The sequence below is a fragment of the Mauremys mutica genome, chromosome 9, assembly GCF_020497125.1.
Source record: "Mauremys mutica isolate MM-2020 ecotype Southern chromosome 9, ASM2049712v1, whole genome shotgun sequence".
Classification (NCBI taxonomy): domain Eukaryota; kingdom Metazoa; phylum Chordata; order Testudines; family Geoemydidae; genus Mauremys; species Mauremys mutica.
The window spans coordinates 71,664,931-71,686,820 of NC_059080.1; the positions used below are offsets into that span (position 1 = coordinate 71,664,931).

The window sequence follows — 21,890 nt, forward strand, 5'->3', positions numbered from 1 at the left end:
TTACCTACAGTGGCATCTGAGAAACTGCAGTTCTCCTTTCTAAGCAGAGAGCCAAACTGTGTGCTCTCCAATGTCACCATGCATTAACTTAACAGCGTCAGTCCTGCTGTGTTAAAAATCATTGCACAGGGCCTTCTGCACCACTTATGCTCATAATACAGGGTGTAAGTGGTGCTGCCCATAAGGCCTCATGTACAGCCCTCTGTACTGGGGTGAATTTCAGCCCTCCTGAGCCATGGAAAGCAATAGGTCCATTGTGTTCACATTGCTTTGAACCCAAATGGACAATTTCTGAGTCTTTACATGAAAGAAACAGTTATTTCATTGGATAAGTTTTGAACCTAACCTTCTGTCGGTAAGTGTAGTATCCCTTAGCCTCCTCCAAAGAAATCACAGAATCTCAGGGTTGGAAGGGACCTCAGGAAGTCATCTAGTCCAACCCCCTGCTCAAAGCAGGACCAATCCCCAGACAGATTTTTTGCCCCAGATCCCTAAATGGCCCCCTCAAGGATTGAACTCACAACCCTGCTCAAACCAGTAAGCTATCCAGCTATCCCTCCCCGTGGTAGATACAATGAAAAGTAAGATAAATGTGTCAGGTAAAACAGGGAACAAAGTTATTGACCAATAGTGAGTTTTCATTTATGAGTTTTGAAATGCACAGCCATATAGAGTTGAGTCCCCTATTTGAACTTGAAAAGCAGTGGTGATAAATAAACACACACGCTGGCTTGTGGTATAAATTGTGTCAGACAAATAGCCCAGGGGCTTGTCAAGTGCAAATGAAGCAAATGTTGTAATGTACTGTATCCAAAGTTTTTACAATGGTGGGTTGAGTGCCAGAAGTGGACATGGGCTGTCAAATATTGTTATGTAATTTGAAGAAAGCTCTGCTAAAGGAGGGACACTTTCACTAAGCACAGGGGATCCAGTCCTGTAAGGCACAGGGCAATGTCTGCTCAGTTAGTAGCTCCTTTCTGGAGACACTCAGAATTGTAGGTACTCTGAAGCCTGTTAGAGGAAGAGGCTGAGCACCTCCTGCGATGAGCTGAGGGCAATCAGCTCCCATTGAAGGGCCCAATCCTGCAAGCCTTATGCTGCTGTAAGTAGATCCAATGGGAGTTCCTCAGATGAAAGGCTTGCAAGGTGTAGGATTGGGTACTGACTCAGAGATTGAAGGTACCACCCTACCAGGATCAGGCCATTGGTAGCATTACAGCTCCAACAACCAAAGGACTTCACACATTGTTTCCGGGGGTGATTTTGAACAGTCACAAGACAAAATATTGTTCTCAAGTAGAGCAGAGGTTTGCATTTTCAGAATCGTCACTAGTATGTTTCTTAAAGAGAGGATTTTAAAGCAACCAGTTACTTTACTGAGGTTGCAAGGAAATAAATCAGTCCAGAACTTGCCCTTTAATATTCTTTAAAGAGATGCACACAGCTTCCCCCCACCCCCGTGAAGTGTAGTACGAAAGGAATTAGACCACAGCCATAGGGAGAAGTCTTGTCTGTAAATATTTTGTTCGTAAACCCTCTTCTCTGCTGCCAACACATTTGAGTAAATTCAACGGTTTTCCCATGGCACCCAAAGGACTGAGAGAGCAGTAGCATTATTTAGTGATAAGAAACTCTACTTTGTAAGATGGGGGAGGGCAGGATGGCCTGGCTTTACTGTGTCTAGCTTGTCTAATTGAAAAATACCAGTATTATATGATTGTTGCATCTTTATGCTGACTGAGTTGGTGAATTGGCTCTTTGCTAGGTGAGCTATACAACACTTTTGCAACACTTATGGCTAGTTAACTATTTTCTTGTGATTTTTTATTCAGTCTTAATGCAGTGACAGCTTAGCTGGGTTTGATTTCCACTGGGGTGAAAGTTTCTAACTTGCAACTTCAAAAATCACTTTGGTGGATTAGAGTTAATTTTCTATCTTGCCTAATTAACTTCATTGGCCTGATCAAACTTATTCTTCTCTCTTCCTAAGACACATTCAGCTGCTTGTCCAAGAATACAAATTAGCTCATATCCTGGTTATGCTGCTGACACCAGGTCATGAAAAAATGTGCAGGCAAAACACAGTCCCCAGTGCTCCAGGAGACAACAACAAATCTCATATTTCATTAGAACTTGGCAATCAAGTAAGAAGAAATATCTTAGGAAAAGAAACATTCTCTAGGAGTTCAAACAGAACAAACCACCTCTGATGTATTAGAGGCGACCTACTGCCATGCTGTGTCCTACTGCTTGTGCAGAATTCAAACAATTCAGAGTCTGATTGTTTTGTCTATATAAGATTTCCATAAAAAGGGAAGGTAACACAATGAGTTAATGCACTAGCTTGAAGCTGTTCAGGAAGACTTAGTTCAAATCAGTATCACTTCACCATTCTTTGAAATGTAACCACCTTTGGGGTAGGAACAGATGAAGCACTGACACAACATTACAGCTTTTAAAGATGGGAAGCAACATGTCGCTCAGCCAGACTACGGTGGACAAATGCAAATATCTAGTGGTTGTATAGTCTACCACCATTATTGTTATAAAATGTGCCTACGATCGTTAATGACTATGAGTGGCCAACTGTAATCAAGTGAGTTACAAAAATCACAGAGCAAAGTGGATATGGCTGCAGGTTATCCCTGTTACTAGTGGCCAAAAAAGGGAATAAGACACGTGCAACATCTTCCCTGTGCTCCTATAAATCAAATCTTCTAGGAGCTAACTATTTCAAGGACTTAAAGTTATGTAGGTTTTGTGGCAGGCCAAAACACCATCGCAAGAGAAAAGTATTCTGCTATCAGTGCTACAAGTATCTGGCCAGCAGAGCCTAGCCCCTAGTTGATATTTGTAACAGTTCAAAGGGCAGAACAAAGTTCATCCGGACTGAAAGCCTTTCCCTAAGGGAGGCCCAGGATTGGAATAGAAGGGCTGCCACACATTCTGATTGGCAGAACTGTATGATGATGCTTACAGAGGATCTACTAGTACTCGTTTCAGCTGTCAGCTAATGATGGGGCATCCCATGAGCACCAAAAACAATGAAAAAGTGAAGCCACAAATAAGTAATTCTTCTCTCAAAATGGTCAGGAGTGACTCCATTCAAGTCAGGGGTATAATGTTGGGGTGAGAGAAGAAAGATTCAGGCCCCCCAAATCCCTCAGAACTCCTTGTTTAAAAGAGACTGGCTAACTGGCAGTCCTAGTATACTTGTCAATGTGTCATCACTTCAGTTTTCACCTGTTTCTACATTTGAAGTGGCCTGACATCTTTTATGGTTATAGAAATATTCAGCAGGTCACCAGCTCAGCATTTAAATGCTTTTGTGTCTGCAAGTTTTCTTTGAAGTTTCTCCTAGCATTTTATTATTCTCTGGGGTTCCGAAATATCTTTCGTTATTTGAAACACAGCAGAATCTGGAATCCATTAAAGAAGAGATCAAACCAAAGAGCAATAGGTACAGTAGTGCTCAAGATTATGGCCACCAGAGCCTGTTTAACTTAACTTTAAAAGAAAGGACTCTGGTTTCAAATTAATTATAACTTTAGCCATTCTGGTCATTAAAAAAAATCTCTGAAAAACAGGTTGCTAAATCAAAAGAAAAAGTAGCTTTGTATATATCTATATACATCTCACATGCATAGGACCTTTAACTCAGATTGTTTTCCTGGAAACCAAGTTGTTCATCAATCTGGAAGGTTAACTGCAAGCTTTCACAATCTGTAAGGCCAGGGCAGGAACCTACAAGTCCAAGGTTTCCAGAAAACTATATTGTCCCTACTTTATATTAATTATATAAGACAATACTTTCCCTCTCCTTGCCAGCAGTGTAAAATCACTGAGAGCGTAATGGCCAACTCAACCTAAAAGCACAATATTCTCTGCTGCTATCTTCTTATTCTACTAATGGTGGGAAGGAAAAAAAGATGCTGTACTCTGCAGAGTAACATGCTTCATCTCCCTGGTTGATGAGGTATATGGTGTAGAAATTTACTTGCTCTATGGTACACACAATAACCAGAAAAAAACCCATTTTCTTAGATAAGAGCCAGTTCTCTCATTAAGTTGCTCGGCCTCGCCATTGTATGTGCACATATTGGTCAAGTTACTTGCAAACAAGGATTTTTTTCAGGCTGAACAAACATTTCAAAGTCTATTTTGTATGTGCCCTTCCAACCCAGGCATCAAAGAACCTACTGGAGACAACCGGAGAAGGTGCCTCTTGGTTTAATTGATTGCTTGAAACAATTTTACTCCTTGAGGTGTGGGCTTTGTCTTCTTGTGATATACTGTACTGTACTTGTGCTGTACATAGGCTGTTTTCTAGCCATGATTTTCTTGTTGAACATAGGTTGCTATGCCAAGTGATTTTCTCAGGTGTATGATTTAATATAATCCAGGCAACAACCAGCAATGCCTAGAACTTATATTTCTTCACTTCCTTTTTTTTCAAAAGGACTTGTTGTAGAACAGATACCACTTGCAGAAGCATGGTGCCTGGTACTCCTTTTACTTTCACTGGTGTAACACTGTTGAAATTAATGGAGTTTAATAGGATTAGAACTGTTGTAGGGGAGGGAAGAAGCCAGTCCATGGAGTTGATCCCCTATGCACATAACTGTCAGAAAGAACGACAGATCAACTTGTGAAGAGGTACATTGTCTCCAATAAAAAGCAGGCTTAAAAGACCATGTAAAAAGGTAATAATTCACTATTTGTTGAGGGCCAGTATTCTTAGCTAGAGTAATATTCCCAGTTGTCAAAAACTAGTCATCTCCAAGTCCCTGCCTGTACAATTAAAAGCAGGTAGCATCACTAATTCACTTGCATCTGTAGGATCAGCTGCATGCTTGTGCAGTGTGGTGGTTATTCATTCCAGTGAACCCTCCATCATTTTGACATAACAGAAGATCTCTGCTAACAGTCACATAGAGCCACTAAGTGGCTTATTATCAGGCTACCAATTTGCAATGAAGCGATTGCTTGTGGGAAGCTACACAGATCAACTTAACCCAGATTTGCAGGCATCCAGTTCATCCTCAGAAAGTAAAGTACCTTATTTGGAGTTCTGGCCTTCATTAAAACTAGGAGAACTTTGGGAGTTACATACGTATCTGAGGGCAGAATTAGCCTTTAAAACATGACTCACAAGAGAGTCCTAATGGGAAAACTGGTGCTATTAATGCAGCCTTCTTCATTGGAGCCTGTAGGCAGTCGCACTCACCACCGTAGCATCTCCTTCTGTCGGGTTGAGGCATTGCAGGGGTCTTCGCCTCTAGTGCCTCCTGTTGGTTGCCTCTGTGGCCCTGCAATGGCCTGATTCTGTCACAACTCAGCCCTCCAGCTACGTCCCGTCTGTCGGGGGTGAAAAGAGTACAACTAAAAATTCAAAAACGTCCCAACTTAAAATTTTTTTTTACCTCTTCTAGGGTTATTCTTCAGCCTGTCATTTAGGCTCATTCCTCAGCCCTACTCTACCTAGATCAATAGTCCTTACGCTGGGCTTGCAGAGGAATCCTGGCCCACGATCTGCTCTAAGTTCTGGCCTGGAGACCATATAGTAAGCAGTTAGGTCTGCGCCTTCAGACACACTGCTGTTTCCCTGCGCCACTTGTTACCTTCAAGGCCTTTGTGCTACTTCCCTGCAGCCTGTGCTTAGCACAGCCTCTCCTGTGATTCCTAGACCTCTGGCTTCTCCCTAGGTCCTCCAAGCTCCTTCTTTCTCTGCTGGAGGGCAGACCCCTCAAGACAGCCTCTCTGTGTTTTGCCCCCTTTCCCATGCCCACCACAGGGACTGATTCCATCTCTGTGCCTCTCTACAGCCCGCTTTCCCCAAGCCCTTCCCAGAGCCAGGGAGCGCCCGACCTTCTTTGTCCTGTGTCATTTCTAAGTGAGCTCTCCCCAATCCCTCCTCAGTATTTTCCTGATCCTTTCACACCTGGGGTCACTAATTATAATTGAATTGCCAGACCAGGACCAGTGTCACAGGCAAGGCTGAGTTCAGCTCCCCACAAAGGGCCAGCCAATCTGTGACAAAGCCATGCAGCCAAGGACTGCTCCTGGCTGCAACTGTGCTCTGAACCCAGGGACAGGGGAAGCTGTGCTGAATACATCATACAGCCCGAGTCTGCATCATCTTATCCAGGGAACTCACCTGGGCCTGGAAGGGGGACCATGCCCATTCTCCTCACCCTGAGGCTGGGCCTACTCCACCTTGCCTACGCAAGCACCACTGGTATACAACCCAGTGTAGACTGCAGACCACACAGAGTGGTCTCTGCAGACTCTGGAGCAGTGGAGGATGGTGCCTGGGAGATAGTTGAACCCTCTTCTGCACACAAAGGGGAACACTGGTGTGTGGATAGATATAGGGGCACAATAGGGGTCTAAATATTGAACTTACTCAAATTGTCACAAGGCAAATAAAAGAAGTGGGGGGAGGCTGACATATTTTGGTGTGAAGCTCTTTAAACAAGAACATTTTGGGGATAAAAATTGTAAATCTTATATCAGAAGGAAGGAAGGCTTTTAATTAATTTAGTAAAAAGAGTGACCTTTTAGAAAAAGATGAATGATGACAATGGGAAAATGTCCTTAGTACTGTAAATTATTTTCACCTCTGTACCGCTTTCTTGCAAAGTCTTCTCTTGATAGACAGGACTTTGCAGATATACCTCCCTATTCAATGAGCTGACAACCCTATACTTTACATTTCACTTCTCAAATTATGCACAAGATAATGCAGGAAAAATACAGGCTCCAGTCCTACCCCACCTCCCTGCTCCATTAAAATCAATAGGACCACGAGCACAACTATATCATTTCAAAAAACATATAAAAACAACTGGACACAGAATTGGTAAATAGTCTGTATTTATGTTTGTCAATAATGCATGTAACATTTGAAAAGTAACATTTTTAATAGACAAATTAGTTTGCTTCCCTTTATGGAAAAAACTTTTTTACAAGTTTATTAATGTTATCAGATGCACAATTTATCTGAATTCCAGCACATAGGATTCCTTTATATATATATACACTCACAATTTCCCCACAAAACAGTTATTAAACTATTAACAAACATTTCGTTTCAAAACGTGGCAGTTGCACAAAAGAATATCTGGCTATTGACAGATCCTTAAATTTTAGAGAGAATGTACTGTGAACAAAACAGTACTGGAGACCCAGAACTCACAAGAATGTGATAACTGTAAAATAATCTGATCGACTGATCTGAGGTTTCCTCTTTATTTCAAACCCTCCACCCCCAGTCACAAGTCTTTTATTGGTGTATTTTAGGAATGTTAAATGTAATCCATTAGACATGTACAATTGTTTTCTCATGTGAAATGAAGTTATTCACTGATAGAGTTTTAGGGAAAAGCATATTAATTTTATGTTTCAGATTTTTTTAAAAAACAGGAAACAAATTAAATCTCCACCCCCACACACACCACCCCAAAAAAACCTGTGTGCAATAAAACTGACTTTACCTCAATTGCTCTCAGAGCCATGGAAAACATACAGTATGAGCAGAAATCAGATATTTTCCTCCATTAGAATTAGTTTTCTGAGATCCTTCAGTTCTAGGCATAATCATGCATATTCTCCTTCCTTACTGTCATAAAATGCACCAATGAAAATACTTGTGGTTAAAGACTGTCCCTGTTTCATGCTGAAGTTCAGGTTTTAATGATCAAAATGCTGCTCTCCTTGATGTCCCACTTATAATTTTTGACCCATCTTACAAACAATTTTAGGACAAAATACCTTAATGCAACCCCTTTGCTGACATAGCAGCAAAATATTCCTGAGAATCAGCAGCAGTGGGATGGCTGGGAGGACGCCTCATTGCTATAAACATCATCTGGTTTTTGACTATGAAAACAGCGCATTTCCTTTTTATTGAGGAAACTAAAGGAAAATCTACAGTATTAGTGGTAGCTATGGTTTTTTTTTCAAGGCTATTCTGCACAGCCATCAACTTTAGTTATATCAGCGTATATCAGACCAAACTGGTGGGCTCACAAACTGTATTCATCCTGGTAGAAAAAAATGTCTCCAGTCAATTAGAAACCATCTTTGTTACATATTTTATTACAGTGAGTTCCATGCCAAACTAGTTGAAAGTGAAACCTAACGGTGATGTTTCATATGTATATGTTGTTGATTTTTACCCTATGGTATGAAAATAATATTCTTAACAGATCGGCCAAATCTTCCTTCTTTTACTTGAGTGGGAACATTTGTTTTGCTTAACAACTTGGCCCTATATTTAAACATTCTGACAGGTGGCTGAGAAACTAATTTCTGGTCTTGCCTTAGCATAGCTAAGAAATGTAATGTAGCAAAAATCTGGAAAGGACAAATTATGATACACTTTAGAACTTTACCTTCACAATATCTGTGTCTTTAAGATCTTAATAAAAATATATTTGTTAACTTGCTGGTTTTACAAAATTTACATTCTTTTACTACAAAATTAAAAAACAAATAAAAGCCCAGCCCGTTTCACAAATACTTAATCAATTTAGTTAGATCTCACATATCAGCAACTGTTTCTAGATTATAAGCAGGACTTGTAAAAAATCTGTTTCAGTGAACTTTTCTTCAATCTCACACAGCTTTTTTATACTAGAGAGTATTTATATCCATACTCATATACAGTATAGTTTATCCCAAATGTTCAAAAATCATGAGCCAGGCTCCCCCCAAAAATCAGAAGATTTTAAAAAATAATAAATGTGATGATTTATTTACTTGCTATCTAGTTTTTGAGTCTTTAGCATACACTTGGGCCACATTTCTAAGGTTTCCTCCACAACCATGACGCCTGAAAACTTACTTTTTTTAAAGACAAGACCTGGTTCTCTCATAATCTCATGCCTCTGAGAGCTGGAGTTTAATAAAAACACCAACTATTGTGAGAGCTACACTAAATCACAAGACTTGGTGACATATTATATGTAAGGTTCTCAGCTGGTATAAATCATTGTAACTTCATTAAAACCATGTATCTAAAACAATCCCCCTCCCCGCTATGGATATGCCTACACGGGAGCTGAAGTGTACTTCCCAGCACAGATTCACAGACACATTAGCTCTGCTTGTGCTAGTGCAATAAAAAGAGCTGTGAGGCCACAGCAGTTCAGGTTAGCCCCTTTATGTATGTACCCAGAGGGTTGGTCAGGCTTGTACTCAAGCAGTTAGCCTGAGCCGCTACCTGTGCCACAACCCTACTGCTATTTATAGCATGCTAATTCAAGCTGAGCTAGTGTGTGTCAGCCTACCCGCTGTTGTGTGGACCTACCTTGAGTCTGAGCATGTGGTATGACAAGCATAGCATAGCAGTAACATACTCTATTTAGCTCATGATCCATCGATTTCTGGGGCACTGAGTCTTAAGCACATGATTAGTTTCATTTAAGCAATGTGACCATTCATGTAGCTAAAGTAAAGTATGTGCTTAAGTGCTTTGCTGGACTGAGCCTCAGTCAGGGCCATCAAGAAGAAAGGATGGGAATCTCCTCTCACATGCACTAGTTTAAGTCAGTAGAAACTCCATTGAAGGCAACATGAGAAAGACCAGGAGCAGAGTCAAAATTGGGATACAAACATACAATCAATAAAAACATAAAATCAGCCAATTTTGTTTGCTTGCTTGAATTGAAGGCTTTGAATGCTTTAAATAACAGTTTTTTATTTCAAAATGTAACCTAAAAATATCTCCAAACCCAGACAAAATTATTCCAGACTAGTTGATGTCTACGATCCCTAGTCATAAGGTACAACTGTAGAACAATGCACTAAACAAATAAAGCCAGAAGGTAATGGCTTTGGATCTTATAGCAAGTCAGAGTTATTTATCATTGTCTGACGTTGTGTGTTGCGGGAGGGACTCCAGGGGCCAGGAGATGGCAATCTGTATCACAAAACATGTTTTTCCATCTTCCCATCATTGAATGCAGGACTGTACTGGTATCATCAAAATGTGAAATCATCCTCTGTTTCATTAAGTTACTATTTACTAAAGCAAGTGAAAATATAAAGCTGTGAAGCTTCTTCACACAAAATTTTCAGATCAGATAGACTGATTTAAATGATCTCCTACTCCTACTCCCATTAAAATAAACTATGTGGCATTATAATGAGTTTGCTGGCATTCCTGGTCATGGAGGCTCTGACACCTGCAACCAGCCAGAATAGCCAGAAAGACATGCATCTCCTCTTTCATGGGCAATTAAATGTGTTGAAGTTAGGGAGGGAGACGGAGCATTGAGACTTGACTGTAGTACATTAAGGGGCAATAAGGAATAAAGCTATATTGGAATAAATCTCTGAGTAGCTGTCTAGTTATTGGAGTCCAGTGCACTGTTTGCATTGCTTTAGTGAAAGTGGAGTCAGCACTGTTTGCAGAGGTTTAGAATCTGCCTTTTAACTTATCCTTGGTGTAACTTAGACCTAGATAGTGATTCTCAAACTTTTGTACTGGTGACCCCTTTCACATAGCAAGCCTCTGAGTGCGCCCCCTCTTATAAATTAAAAACATCTTTTAATATAAATGCTGGAGGCAAAGCGGGATTTGGCGTGGACGCTGACAGCTTGTGGCCCCCCACATAATAACCTCACAACCCCGAGGGGTCCCGACTCCCAGTTTGAGAACCTCTGACCTAGAAGTTCTTGGTGATCTGGGGAAAGGGAATGTGTTCAACGGTTTTCAATATGCTGTAAGAATGTGAATATAAATATAACAGTAACTATTTTTGTCTCCAATTCTATCCCATTCTGTTATGTTTATTAAAAGGTATATGTTGTATCTATAATGGGACCAGGGCCATTGGTTTCTTTATCTTCCTTTTGAAATCACTATTATACGGGTAATTTGGGAATCTTTTACAATACAATACAAATGATCGTAGTGCACACCTCAGTAATAATAGTCAGGGCACATACCACTGATTGATAAATAAATACTAAGGATTATTTACTGCCCTTTATTTGCATGTAAAACTTTTATTGCCATATGGCCCAATGAGAACCTTTAGGACCATAACAATCTATTAAATACAACAATTGATGTTAAACTTTGACACAAATAAATGAGTGCCAGAAAATTCAGAAACTCGATATTATATGGTACAGCAGAGCCCCCAGCAATGTTCTCTAGTCCTATTTTCTGGGTATACAACTATTTAATTATATCAGTTATTATTTATAGTTTTGTTTTTAGCTTTGGCAACCTTCTTCCAATACATTATAAGAATGATGCAAGATATAAAGGGCAAAAATCCATCACACATTCATCAGGGCTCCATTTAGTAAAAATCTGGCTCCACGACTTGGCAACTTTTTTAGTGCTTAATCAAGATGCTGTAATGCTTAATTGAGATGCATTTCTTTAAATAGCCTTATAAAATTGCAAGCTCTGGCTTTTTGGACCTGTCTCCTGCCAACACACATGTAAGATACTGTATATAATCAGTAATGGTGAAATCAGGAGGAATCCATTGAATCTTGTCAAAGAGACACCTGGAGTTACTATGAAAAGGACCAGAGACAGATCTGAGAAGTAGAATGACAGGAATTTTGGCTGCCAAATGTCCAAAAATAGCAAATTGCAGGCTACAACTCTGAGGAAGCGAGCAGAATTTGACCAACGTTGAAGAAATGTTGACTTTGACCATAAAGAGACATACCTGCCTATCAGAGTTCAGATTTATTTTTTTTAAGCAAAGATAAAGGCTGTAGATTAACTCAACTTATTACTAGCCATAGTGAGGAGAAGGAAATCTCAACTTTGAGAATCACATGTAGGCCCTCCAGACTCAGAGTTCTGTACTCTTGATCATTTCTCAGCAGCAGGCACTCAAAGATTCAGTACCAAAGTAGCCTAGGAACTTGCTGAGCTTGTTTATTCTTCATACTGGATGCTGATGCCAGACCTGAACTAGTGGAGGCAAGATATTGTTTCTGGTCAATAGGGCTCTTAAATTAAACTCATTGTCTGGAGAAAAATCTCTGCCACCTACTGGAAAGCAGGAAGTATGAACTGGTGTCTACACACCTTGAAATAAAAGTTAAAAACTGATCTTAGGAAATCATAAACATTTCCATTATCCCTTTTGGAAACTAAAGTAATGTTTTAAATCTAAATATATTAATATTTTAATCCTATTAACTGTTTGGGAGGGGTGTATATATAAATAAGCCTATAACAATTTTTAATCCCTTTAATTGGTGTTTGTAAAACATCTATCATCAGTGGAACACAGAACCCAAGGTACTTTAAATAAAAACAGAGAGTTTGCATTGGAAACAGAGCCTAAAACTATCATAGCTTTAACTCAAACATATTTTTTATTAAAGTATGAATGTATTTATGCTGGAGAATAGTTTACATACATTGGAAAGCAACAAGCATATTTTCAAGAGCCATGGGTCCCCCTCCACATGTCTCCATGCTCAGTCTACATGCTTTAACACAGGCATACATATGCTCTCTCACACAATGTATATATACACACACAAAACACAGACACGTAGCTTCTTTTAAGGCTTCTGTAAGGTGCCCTAGTGCCCCTACCATTACCATGATTACGAACAAGGAGCAGCATTACCTGCAAACTATTCATCTGCTCTTGGCCTTAAAAACATTTAGGGAACCAAAGGCTTTGTTTTTATTTGATTTTTTTTCTGCCTTTACAAAAGTTATGAACCTTTTTGTCCATGGACCAGGAAAAGTGCAGGATATCTTAATGTGAACTTCTCAATCATTTCAGTACAAACCAATCATTTCAAACCTGACTCTAAAAGGAATAGTGCCTTTAATGGTCAGAGACACTTTGCTATTTATGGTAACACACCCCTGGCCTTTGTGACCCAGGAGTACCAGCTACATGAAATTATATGTACTAGGTTGGTGAATGGAGACTACTGTGGAGTTAAGGCTACCATGTTCATATCACTTCAGACCTGAGGTGGATCATAAGTCCCAGTTCAACTGGTGAAACACCACGGGTCTTAGCAACATGTCACTCAACTCTCAGAAGAAATAATGGAGCTGGTTCACTGTATTACCAGCCATCATGGATTTTTTTTTCCCTTTTTGGTATCCTGGAAATTGTAATTAATGGTGCTTGGTGGGAGACGAGTGGCTGCAGGTACATTAAGAAAATAGACAAAATGAATAAAATAAAGAATAGCATATGATATAATGTGTAAATATAAGCATCTTTTTAAAAATCTGTGAAATGTGAATAAACTGCAGAATGTCAGGCCATTTGTCAAAAAGCTTATGAATGGCTGTTTCAGCCTAGGTAAGGTCAAAGGATTTTGCAATATGACATTGAAAGGGATTCATTTTTCTGAACCAAGGGGCTCCCTTTTCCACTTGCTGCTGCATAGCAGCATCAGATCCCAGCTATGAATCCCAGATAATCTACTATTAAAATTGCTTGATGGATTTCATAAGGCAAACTGGACTGAATCAACTTCAGATTGTACACCTGAACTACACCAGGCTATAAAGAGTTGATGGTGCATGGGTTGGGGGGTGAAATGGGGCAGGGGGGGAAGCTTTTTCTCACATTTACAACAGCAGCAGATTTCAATGTAACATAATTACTTTAATGATGCATATCTTTAGGTACTGATTTGCTCTTTTGATTTAAAAAGCTGGTCAGCCAAGTGTTTGGCCGTCTTTTAATTCCAGATATCAGTTGTTGCTTATTCATCTATCAACTCCTATTCCCTAGGCAATTTCTGCCCTTGCTGTACCATCAATGAGTTGAGTCAGCCATCATCAGATTCGAATTCGTGAGACACTTCCTCAGATGAGCTATTCCTGTGGATCCGGCCATCACTCTTCATGCTGTGGAAAGTCTTCTTAAAGGCCTCCATCATGGCATGAGCCAGCTTCTTGGCCTCCAGCTTGCTCTCACACTCTACAGCATGGCAGTCCATCTGATAGGACAAGTCATCATTGATCTCCCTGTAAACCCAAGCAAAGATGTTTGGGCTGACATTGTGGTCGGCAGTGCAGTAGGCAATACGTGCCACCTGAAAGGTATCCATGTGGACTGTGGCTTCGCCTTTGAGGTCCAGGTGATGAAGCCATACTTGGAAGGGGCGGATTTCCAGAAGGGCATTGGCTGGGAAGACGTCCTCCCTGGCTAGTGTGTGCTTCTTCCATAATTCAATGACAGGTTTTTCTGTGCACCCTGATAAAAATTGCATCCCTGTTGTGGACACCTTACCCAAATATGTAACCTACAAAGAAAAAGCAAAAACAGATGTGATATCAACAATAGTCTTCGATATTCATTTCTACCATCCGTGAATTGAGTTCTTTACCTAGAACGATGGATTTTTTTTCTACACATTCAGATGAAGTTTTCTGATTGACAGCAATACATTTGCCTCTCAGAACAGTATTTTTAGTCATTAATGCTGGGATTTTCAAGGGAGTTAGGAGCCTCTCACTGAATTTCAGTATATTTTGGGCAACTAACTCCCTTAAGCTTCTTGAAAATCTCTGCCTTAAAGCCTAATGCTGCTACTCTCACTCATGCTAGCAGTCCCAATAAAGCCAATGGACCCGATCATACAAGTATCGTCAATAGGATCAGGCCCACAGGCCAGATAACAGGACCATGGTGCTTACCCACAGTTTCTTATGTTCATATTATTTTTGTTAAATACATTTTAAACAGTAGTTTTACTTACATCGAGACATACACAGAGTATAATAATGCAAGAACACAATGTGGGCAGAAGAGCATGACCATAGCAGATAACAACAAAACTATTCTAATGCATTTTCCAGAGTGATTTTGTTTATGTTTCTTCTAGTGCTTCTACTTAAGTAATTATCCAAAAATATGTAGAAACTATTCAAAATGCTACATCTTCTATTGTTAGCTAAAGGGCTGTGGCATTTACTCCTTCAATTTTATACAACATGTGCCATTAAAAAACCCACAGTAATAAATCTAGCTTAGTTTAATCACACCAGCTCTTTCTGGTTTAGTGTCTAGCTCCATTGGGTAAATATTCAAAAATAAGAATCCTGTTATCCAGGATTTATAGGAAAATAATGAGCCTTGACTACAATTTGTTTCACATGCCGAAATCTAACTCATTATACAGCCCAAATGAAAATTCTAAATATAGCATATGGGAAAGAATCAATGCACCTAGATCTCTATAGATCAAGAAACGTTTCTCAATTATATTTTGAATGGAGCTTTTATTAACTGGGAAAGTTACATTTTAGGGTAGTCAATACCATTTAAATATAATTTATACATAGTATTACCCTCTATCACTGTTGTCTGCAAGTTACCCTCTATCACTGTTGTCTGCAAGTTAACAAGTATTATAAAAATAAAAGCAAAATTACTTTGTCCAATTTTAAATATAACGCACATAAGACTATAATAGATCAAGCAAATGTTCCACTATCCCATCTCTGACAGTTGCCAGTACTAGACACGTTTGTAAATAATCATGTACACTGTACATTTAATTTCTATAAAATGTAGTATTATATCAAATATTTTTTATTTTTATCTAAGTTTTAAAAAAGGAAAAAAATAGATTTTCACGTTTAAATACATTCAAGATAAAGCTGCAAGGATACTGAATTTACATTTCATACAAAGCAAAAATCTTCACAAATAATTCTGGGTTTTGCTGCAAGCTTTGGTAAACCCACTCAGAGACCTAAATTAGGCTATGATTAAAAAATAAGGTTACAAAATAGTGTGGCTTAATCATGCCTGCCAAACAAGCAATTTCATGACAGACATTTCAGGACAAAAAGTTTTATTCTTCTCCACACAAATGTTCATGGTTTCCATTGAGAATATTTTAAATCTTATAAAACCTTTATATTTTTTGGAACAGTGAGAATCACAAAAGCTAGAACTGTTAAGAAGGCAAGTCCTACTTGTTGGTGTCATTAGGCATAACCCTAGGTAACTCAGGACGGTGGAAAACCGTAAGTGTCAATAAAGCCTTCCTGTATTAGGCCTGAATGAACTAAAGTCACTCCATGTCTGACCAAAGCCTTTCCATGTTTGAACTTTAATCGACCTAACAGGCCAGCAACAGAGAATGGTTATCAGTTGCAACACCTGTACCAGAAGGTAATAATGAGGCCTGCTATAATGAGGCCTCCTTGCTCCTGGCTAAGGGGCAAAATAACAGATCAAAGAAAGTAAGTCAAGATAACGGTTCACAGAAGAGTTACTAACGAGCTAGATTGGTTGCCGCCAAGTATGACTTAACTTCTTAATGTAATTGCTACTGCAAAGTGTATCTGCTACATGGGAATGAAAGGTGGGGAGAGAGGGGATAGAAGAGGCTTAGTTAAAGTTATGCATAAAAAGAGAAAAGCTGCTTGTAGCTGTGTGCTTGATTTGAGACGTGTCTGTCTCCTGGCATCGCTTTGAGATCTCAAATAAACTTTGTTTGCTTCTCCACCTTGGTGTGTTTTTTGGAGCGAAGCACACCGGGCAACGAACCCCCACTGTTGCTGTCCTCGGGCACTCTGTGCCGGCAACATACTGGAGCTTTGTTTTATTTTATTTTATTTTACTGTACTAGTGAGGAGAAGGTAAAGTAACTAACAGCTCATAGCACAAACTATACTCATATAAATAGTACATAAAAGACCAAGCAGCAGTTTTACCGCAGAGTAGTTCCTCATGTATTCACAGGCATATTTCTAGTAAAATAATAATAATATAAATGTGGAACTCTGCATGTTCACAAACTATTCACTATATTCTCTTAAAATCCATTATGTTCCATTTAAAATTCACAAATCAGTTACCGGTAACAAAAGATTAGCACATTGTAAAGAAGTTTCACGTTTGGGGCCCGATCCAAAGCCCATTGCTGTCAAAGTGAGTCTTTCTATTGATTTCAATGAGGTTTGTGTCAAGCTTTGAAAACACAAAATGAAGAGCGAGCCTTCTGCTTATACACTTTGTCCCAGCCAAACTATTACCCTGAATTCTACTTCATAAGTGGGATCCTGACACAAATTCTCTGGCTTTGCCTTTCCAAGGTTTTGCTGGTTAGGGGACACTGCTATTGCTTGCTAATGTGAAGAAATGCAGGCACTGATAGAATAAAAACTCTGACTGGGAGTCACCTTTTTATATATATTTTGCCAGGTGTCAACCCTAACATAAGTGAGGGTGGAGTATGTCATAAGTATTGTGCAGGTACGTATTGCAAGCTGAAGAATTTGACTTATTTGTCACAGGGAGGGTAGCAGGATTGACTTTTCTCACATTCACTGAGCACATACAAGCTGTCTAGATTTTCTGTTTGTTCTGACCAATCAACCTCCCCCAACACCTCTCTGCCACTATCCATCTGCTTTATCTCAGTATATACAGTACCTAAATGTAAAGTCTAAAACAACATTTCCCACAGGAAAATATTCCACATAAACTTGTGAGAAAGCTGGGTGTGCCTGCAGGGAAGATCTGTGAATTACTCTGAAAAACAGAAAATGTCAACAGCAATAACGATTGAGAGGAAGGATGGGGCTTGTGGCTAAGGCACTGGAATGGGACTTACATGATCTGGTTTATATTCCTAGCTCGGACACGGACTAACTGTTTGACCTTTAGTAAATAATTTCATCTATCTATACTTCAAATCCCCACTTTACAGACAGGGAACAATACTTTTCCCCCATGAGGATAAATTGATTGGTATTTATGAGGTTCTAAGTTACTACAATGATGAGCACCATAGAAGAGATGATAAATAAATAAAACTTTACCCTTTAGGTTCACAGACACGTGCTTTATAACATGCACCTCACTTAAATACACAAAATTGGCCCAAGCGCATCGTTACAGAACACAGATATTAAATACAACCAGGGGCGGCTCCAGGCACCAGCACAGAAAGCGCATGCCTGGGGCGGCAAGCCGTGGGGACAGCCTGCCAGTCGCTGTGAGGGTGGCAGTCAGGCAGCCTTCGGCGGAGTTTCTGCGGGAGATCTGCCGGTGCCACGCAGGGCTGGCTCCAGGCACCAGCTCAGCAAGCAGGTGCTTGGGGTGCCAAGGGGAAGGGGCGGCACATAGTGCTCTTCAGCAGCAATTTGGCGGCGGGTCCCTCGGTCCCTCTCAGAGGGAAGGACCTGCCGCTGAATTGCCGCCAAAGAAGAAAGCGGCATGGTAGAGCAGCCGCCGACAGCAACATTTTTATTTTTTTTTTGCCGCTTGGGGCGGCAAAAACCCTGGAGCTGGCCCTGGTCCTGCGGTAATTTGGTGGTGGGTACGCCGAAGGCGTGGGACCGACAGATCACCCACAGAAACACCGCCGAAGGCTGCCTGACTGCCGTGCTTGGGGCAGCAAAAAACGTAGAACCGCCCCTGGTACAACCATTTTTCTTTTTCCAACTTCTTTGAATTCACTGACCAAAGATCAAAGAATAAGATCATCCCATCCAGGATGAGATGCAGAGGGAAACAAGTTTAGGGTACAAACCATAACGTGGGGAGGATTAGAAGGACCCTCAAAAGGAATCATCTTCATTTTCCCCAAAGCCACAGATGATCCTGAAATGTGAATGCACCAGTGGCCACTCAACACAATCTGCTGCTGTTGGCAAAACTTCGGTGTGCTTCCCCTACGGGTGAAGCCATGTGCAGTGGGCAGAGCTGTGTGGCACAATGGGTGGACGCTATTGAGTGAGCATGTCTGTGTGGTATCAAGGCCGAGCTCTACGGTAAAGCAGGTATGGCTGTATGGTCCAGTTGGGGGCAGGGGAGCTGTGTGGTACAGTAGGTGAGGGGCTCTGAAGTGTGAGTGGGACTGTCTGGTAGAGTTCTGGAGGCTCTGTGCAGAAGAAGGGCTACCCTTGGTATAGAGGAGCAGCTCTGTGCAGGGAGCAGTCGAAGGGAGTGTGTGTGCCAGTGACAGGGATAGCTCTGGGAGGGCAGCATTTGCAGCAGCAGGAGAAGACAAAGCCATGAGAATTTAAAAAAAAAAATCCGCTTCTCCCAGAAATCTGCTGCCTAGTTTGCTGCTGTTTAGTTTGCCTACAGTTAGAGCAGCCCCTGACCACTACTCTGCTGTGGCTTTTTGGAGGATTTTTGGATGGGGCTAAAGAGGCAGCTGCTCTATGTAGCGACATGCGCAGGAAATCTGGCAGAATCTCCAGTGGTTGTACAGTAACAAACAGGAATGTCTAAGAAGTCATGTAAGAAGGAAAATATATACACATCCACCCAAAATACTCCCCTATTGTATATGTAACGTGGCCTGCCATGGTAGAAATGTTACAGGTTTGAATTTTCTGATTTTTATGTGCTCAACCATTCAATTCAGTATTGCATTAAAATGGCTTCCAGCTTCAGCCATTTGGGATACATGGCACTGCAGACGTCATTCAGAACATATGGGGAAACTGTTTCCTTCCACATTCCCATTTCTCAAAACAGCTGAACCAATTTTTCCTTAAACTTCCCAAGATAGATAATCTTTGGGCTGAGATCAAGTATGGGGTAATTTCCATCTCAGTTCCTTTCCCATAAATATTTGCCTCTTTTGCATTCAGAAACCACCACTTAATTGTCAATTATGTTCTTTCGTTGTTGTTCTTATTGTAAACAGGCCTCTTTGCCTTTACAGCTTTCACTCACATTTCGGTGAAAACACCACATTTTAAAGGTAATTCACTCAAAAAGGCACAAAACATAAATGGATAAAAGGAAATACTTTCCCACCCACACAGTATATTCACCTTGTGTAATTCACCATCACGGGATATTACTGAGAAGCACAATTTGACAAGATTCAAAAAGAGCATTAGATACTGGATCTGTTTCTCCTCTCACACTGGTGGGAATCAGCAGTAAGTCCAATGAAAACTGATGCAAAGTGAGAAAATAGTAATTTCTTCTGTACTTACATGCATCAAACATGATAAAAATAATGTTTTACATATATACACACATAATTAGTAAAAGAAATATGAACAAGAATAACACTGGTAGTTACACTATTTAGGTTAATCACTTGAAAGGGTTACCAGTATTTATGCTTTAGGTTGAGAAAAAAAATTCCTGCAATAGAATAGCACTACACAATTGTGCTGAATTCTTTTCCTTCCTTTGAACCACTATATTAATGTAACTGATGGAGGCATTAGAAGGACAAACCATTTGTTCTGGTACAGCAAGATTTAAAGTGAGCCCAATCTTACACACATCTAAGTCAACAGCCAAATCCCCCACTGACTTCAATGAGAGCAGCCTCAGCCTCTTTCAAGTGCATACATTATTAACAGGCTGTTGAAACACTTAGTAGGTTCACGTGCTGTATTTTACATATGAAATAGGTAATGGAAAAGCGAACATTGCTAACCTTAAGTAATAAAGGATATTTTATATGTTATGCTTTTCCAGAAGCAGAAATATATTTCTTTATGACATTTACAATAGTTTGATTTGAACATTCCATTTTTTCCAAAGGATTGTAGAAGATGTGACTCATACAACTTCCTGTGCATGCTAAAAATTGTCTATATCCTTTCCATCATTTCTCCTGTGAACTGGGAATTTTTATCTAATTCCTCTCTCACTGGCAAGCCACTACAACCAAACACATGCGTGACTTGAAATACAGCACCGTTATTATGTGCATGTGAATACTCTAACCTTTAGCGAAAGGCAAGTCACTCTGTGGAGTTCCTTATTTCTCTTCATAAACTTTGCAACTGGTTGTAGTTGTAGCCAATGTCAATATCTGATTCAAGGTGCCCTCCATGGAAAAATGTCTTGTCCTGTCCCTTTTAGTGATTAGAACTACTGCTACTTGGTACACAAAGATGCTCAGCATCAAGTCAATGAATATTGTGATCTATGACATCTTCATAGTAGAACAAAGACATTTTTAAATACATGATATGAGTATTTTGAAAACAAACCTTTAATTTACTCCAGTTTTTGTAAGTAAGAGTGAAGATGTATGTTTTTAGAATTGTTTGTAATAACTGCTAGTTTTAGTATCTTTAAAGGAAAATGGTATGGCAACTCCTATACTAACTGTCACTTCTATTACAGCCAAATTTGTTACACAAAATGGTGAGGATTTATTTTCCATACTTGGAATTGTTTTCTTTAAATGACATCAAGTTATTCATTCTCTGTTCATTTTAAGAAGAAGAATGGCTTAGCTCCTTCTGTGCCTAGCACAAAGAGCCTTACTCACAGAGAAAGGAAGGTTTCAGAAGACCAAGCAGGAAAATGTCTTCAATACAGTTTACTCATACCGCCCATGGCGTCTTCTAATGTATGCTCTAAAAGGTGGGATGCCTTTGAACTCAGGAGACAAAGCCCTGAGGTAAGTGGAATACCAGGAGGAAGCACGAGCAACGGATCGCAAGAGGGGAGGGCTCCTGCCTCATACTGAGAAAGCAAGCCGATCAGCGAGTTATCTTAAGTGCCTATACACAAATGCAAGAAGCCTGGGAAACAAGGAGGGAGAACTGGATTCCTGGCACAGTCAAGGAATTATGATGTGATCAGGAATAACAGAGACTTGGTGGGATAACTCACATGACTGGAGTACTGTCATGGATGGATATAAACTGTTCAGGAAGGACAGGCAGGGCAGAAAAGGTGCATTGTATGTAAGAGAACAATATGATTGCTCAGAGTTCCAGTATGAAACTGCAGAAAAACTTTAGTCTCTGGATTAAGTTTAGAAGTGTGAGCAACAAGGGTGATGTTGTGGGGGGAATCTGCTATAGACCACCAGACCAAGGGGATGAGGTGGACGAGGCTTTCTTCTGGCAACTAATAGAAGTTACTAGATCACAGGCCCTAGTTCTCATGGGAGACTTCAATCACCCC

At 40.1% G+C, this 21,890-nt stretch overlaps 1 protein-coding gene across 1 annotated transcript in view; it reads right to left on the bottom strand.

Annotated features, from left to right (window-relative positions):
• Positions 1 to 6,859: 6,859 nt before the first annotated feature.
• PID1 (phosphotyrosine interaction domain containing 1) overlaps positions 6,860 to 21,890 on the bottom strand; it is a 166,935-nt gene continuing 151,904 nt past the window's right edge. Inside the window, exon 3 of the mRNA XM_045030457.1 lies at positions 6,860 to 14,271. Within this exon, the coding sequence (XP_044886392.1) occupies positions 13,795 to 14,271 (477 nt within the window). The 3' untranslated portion in view covers positions 6,860 to 13,794. The remainder of the gene's footprint in view (positions 14,272 to 21,890) is intronic.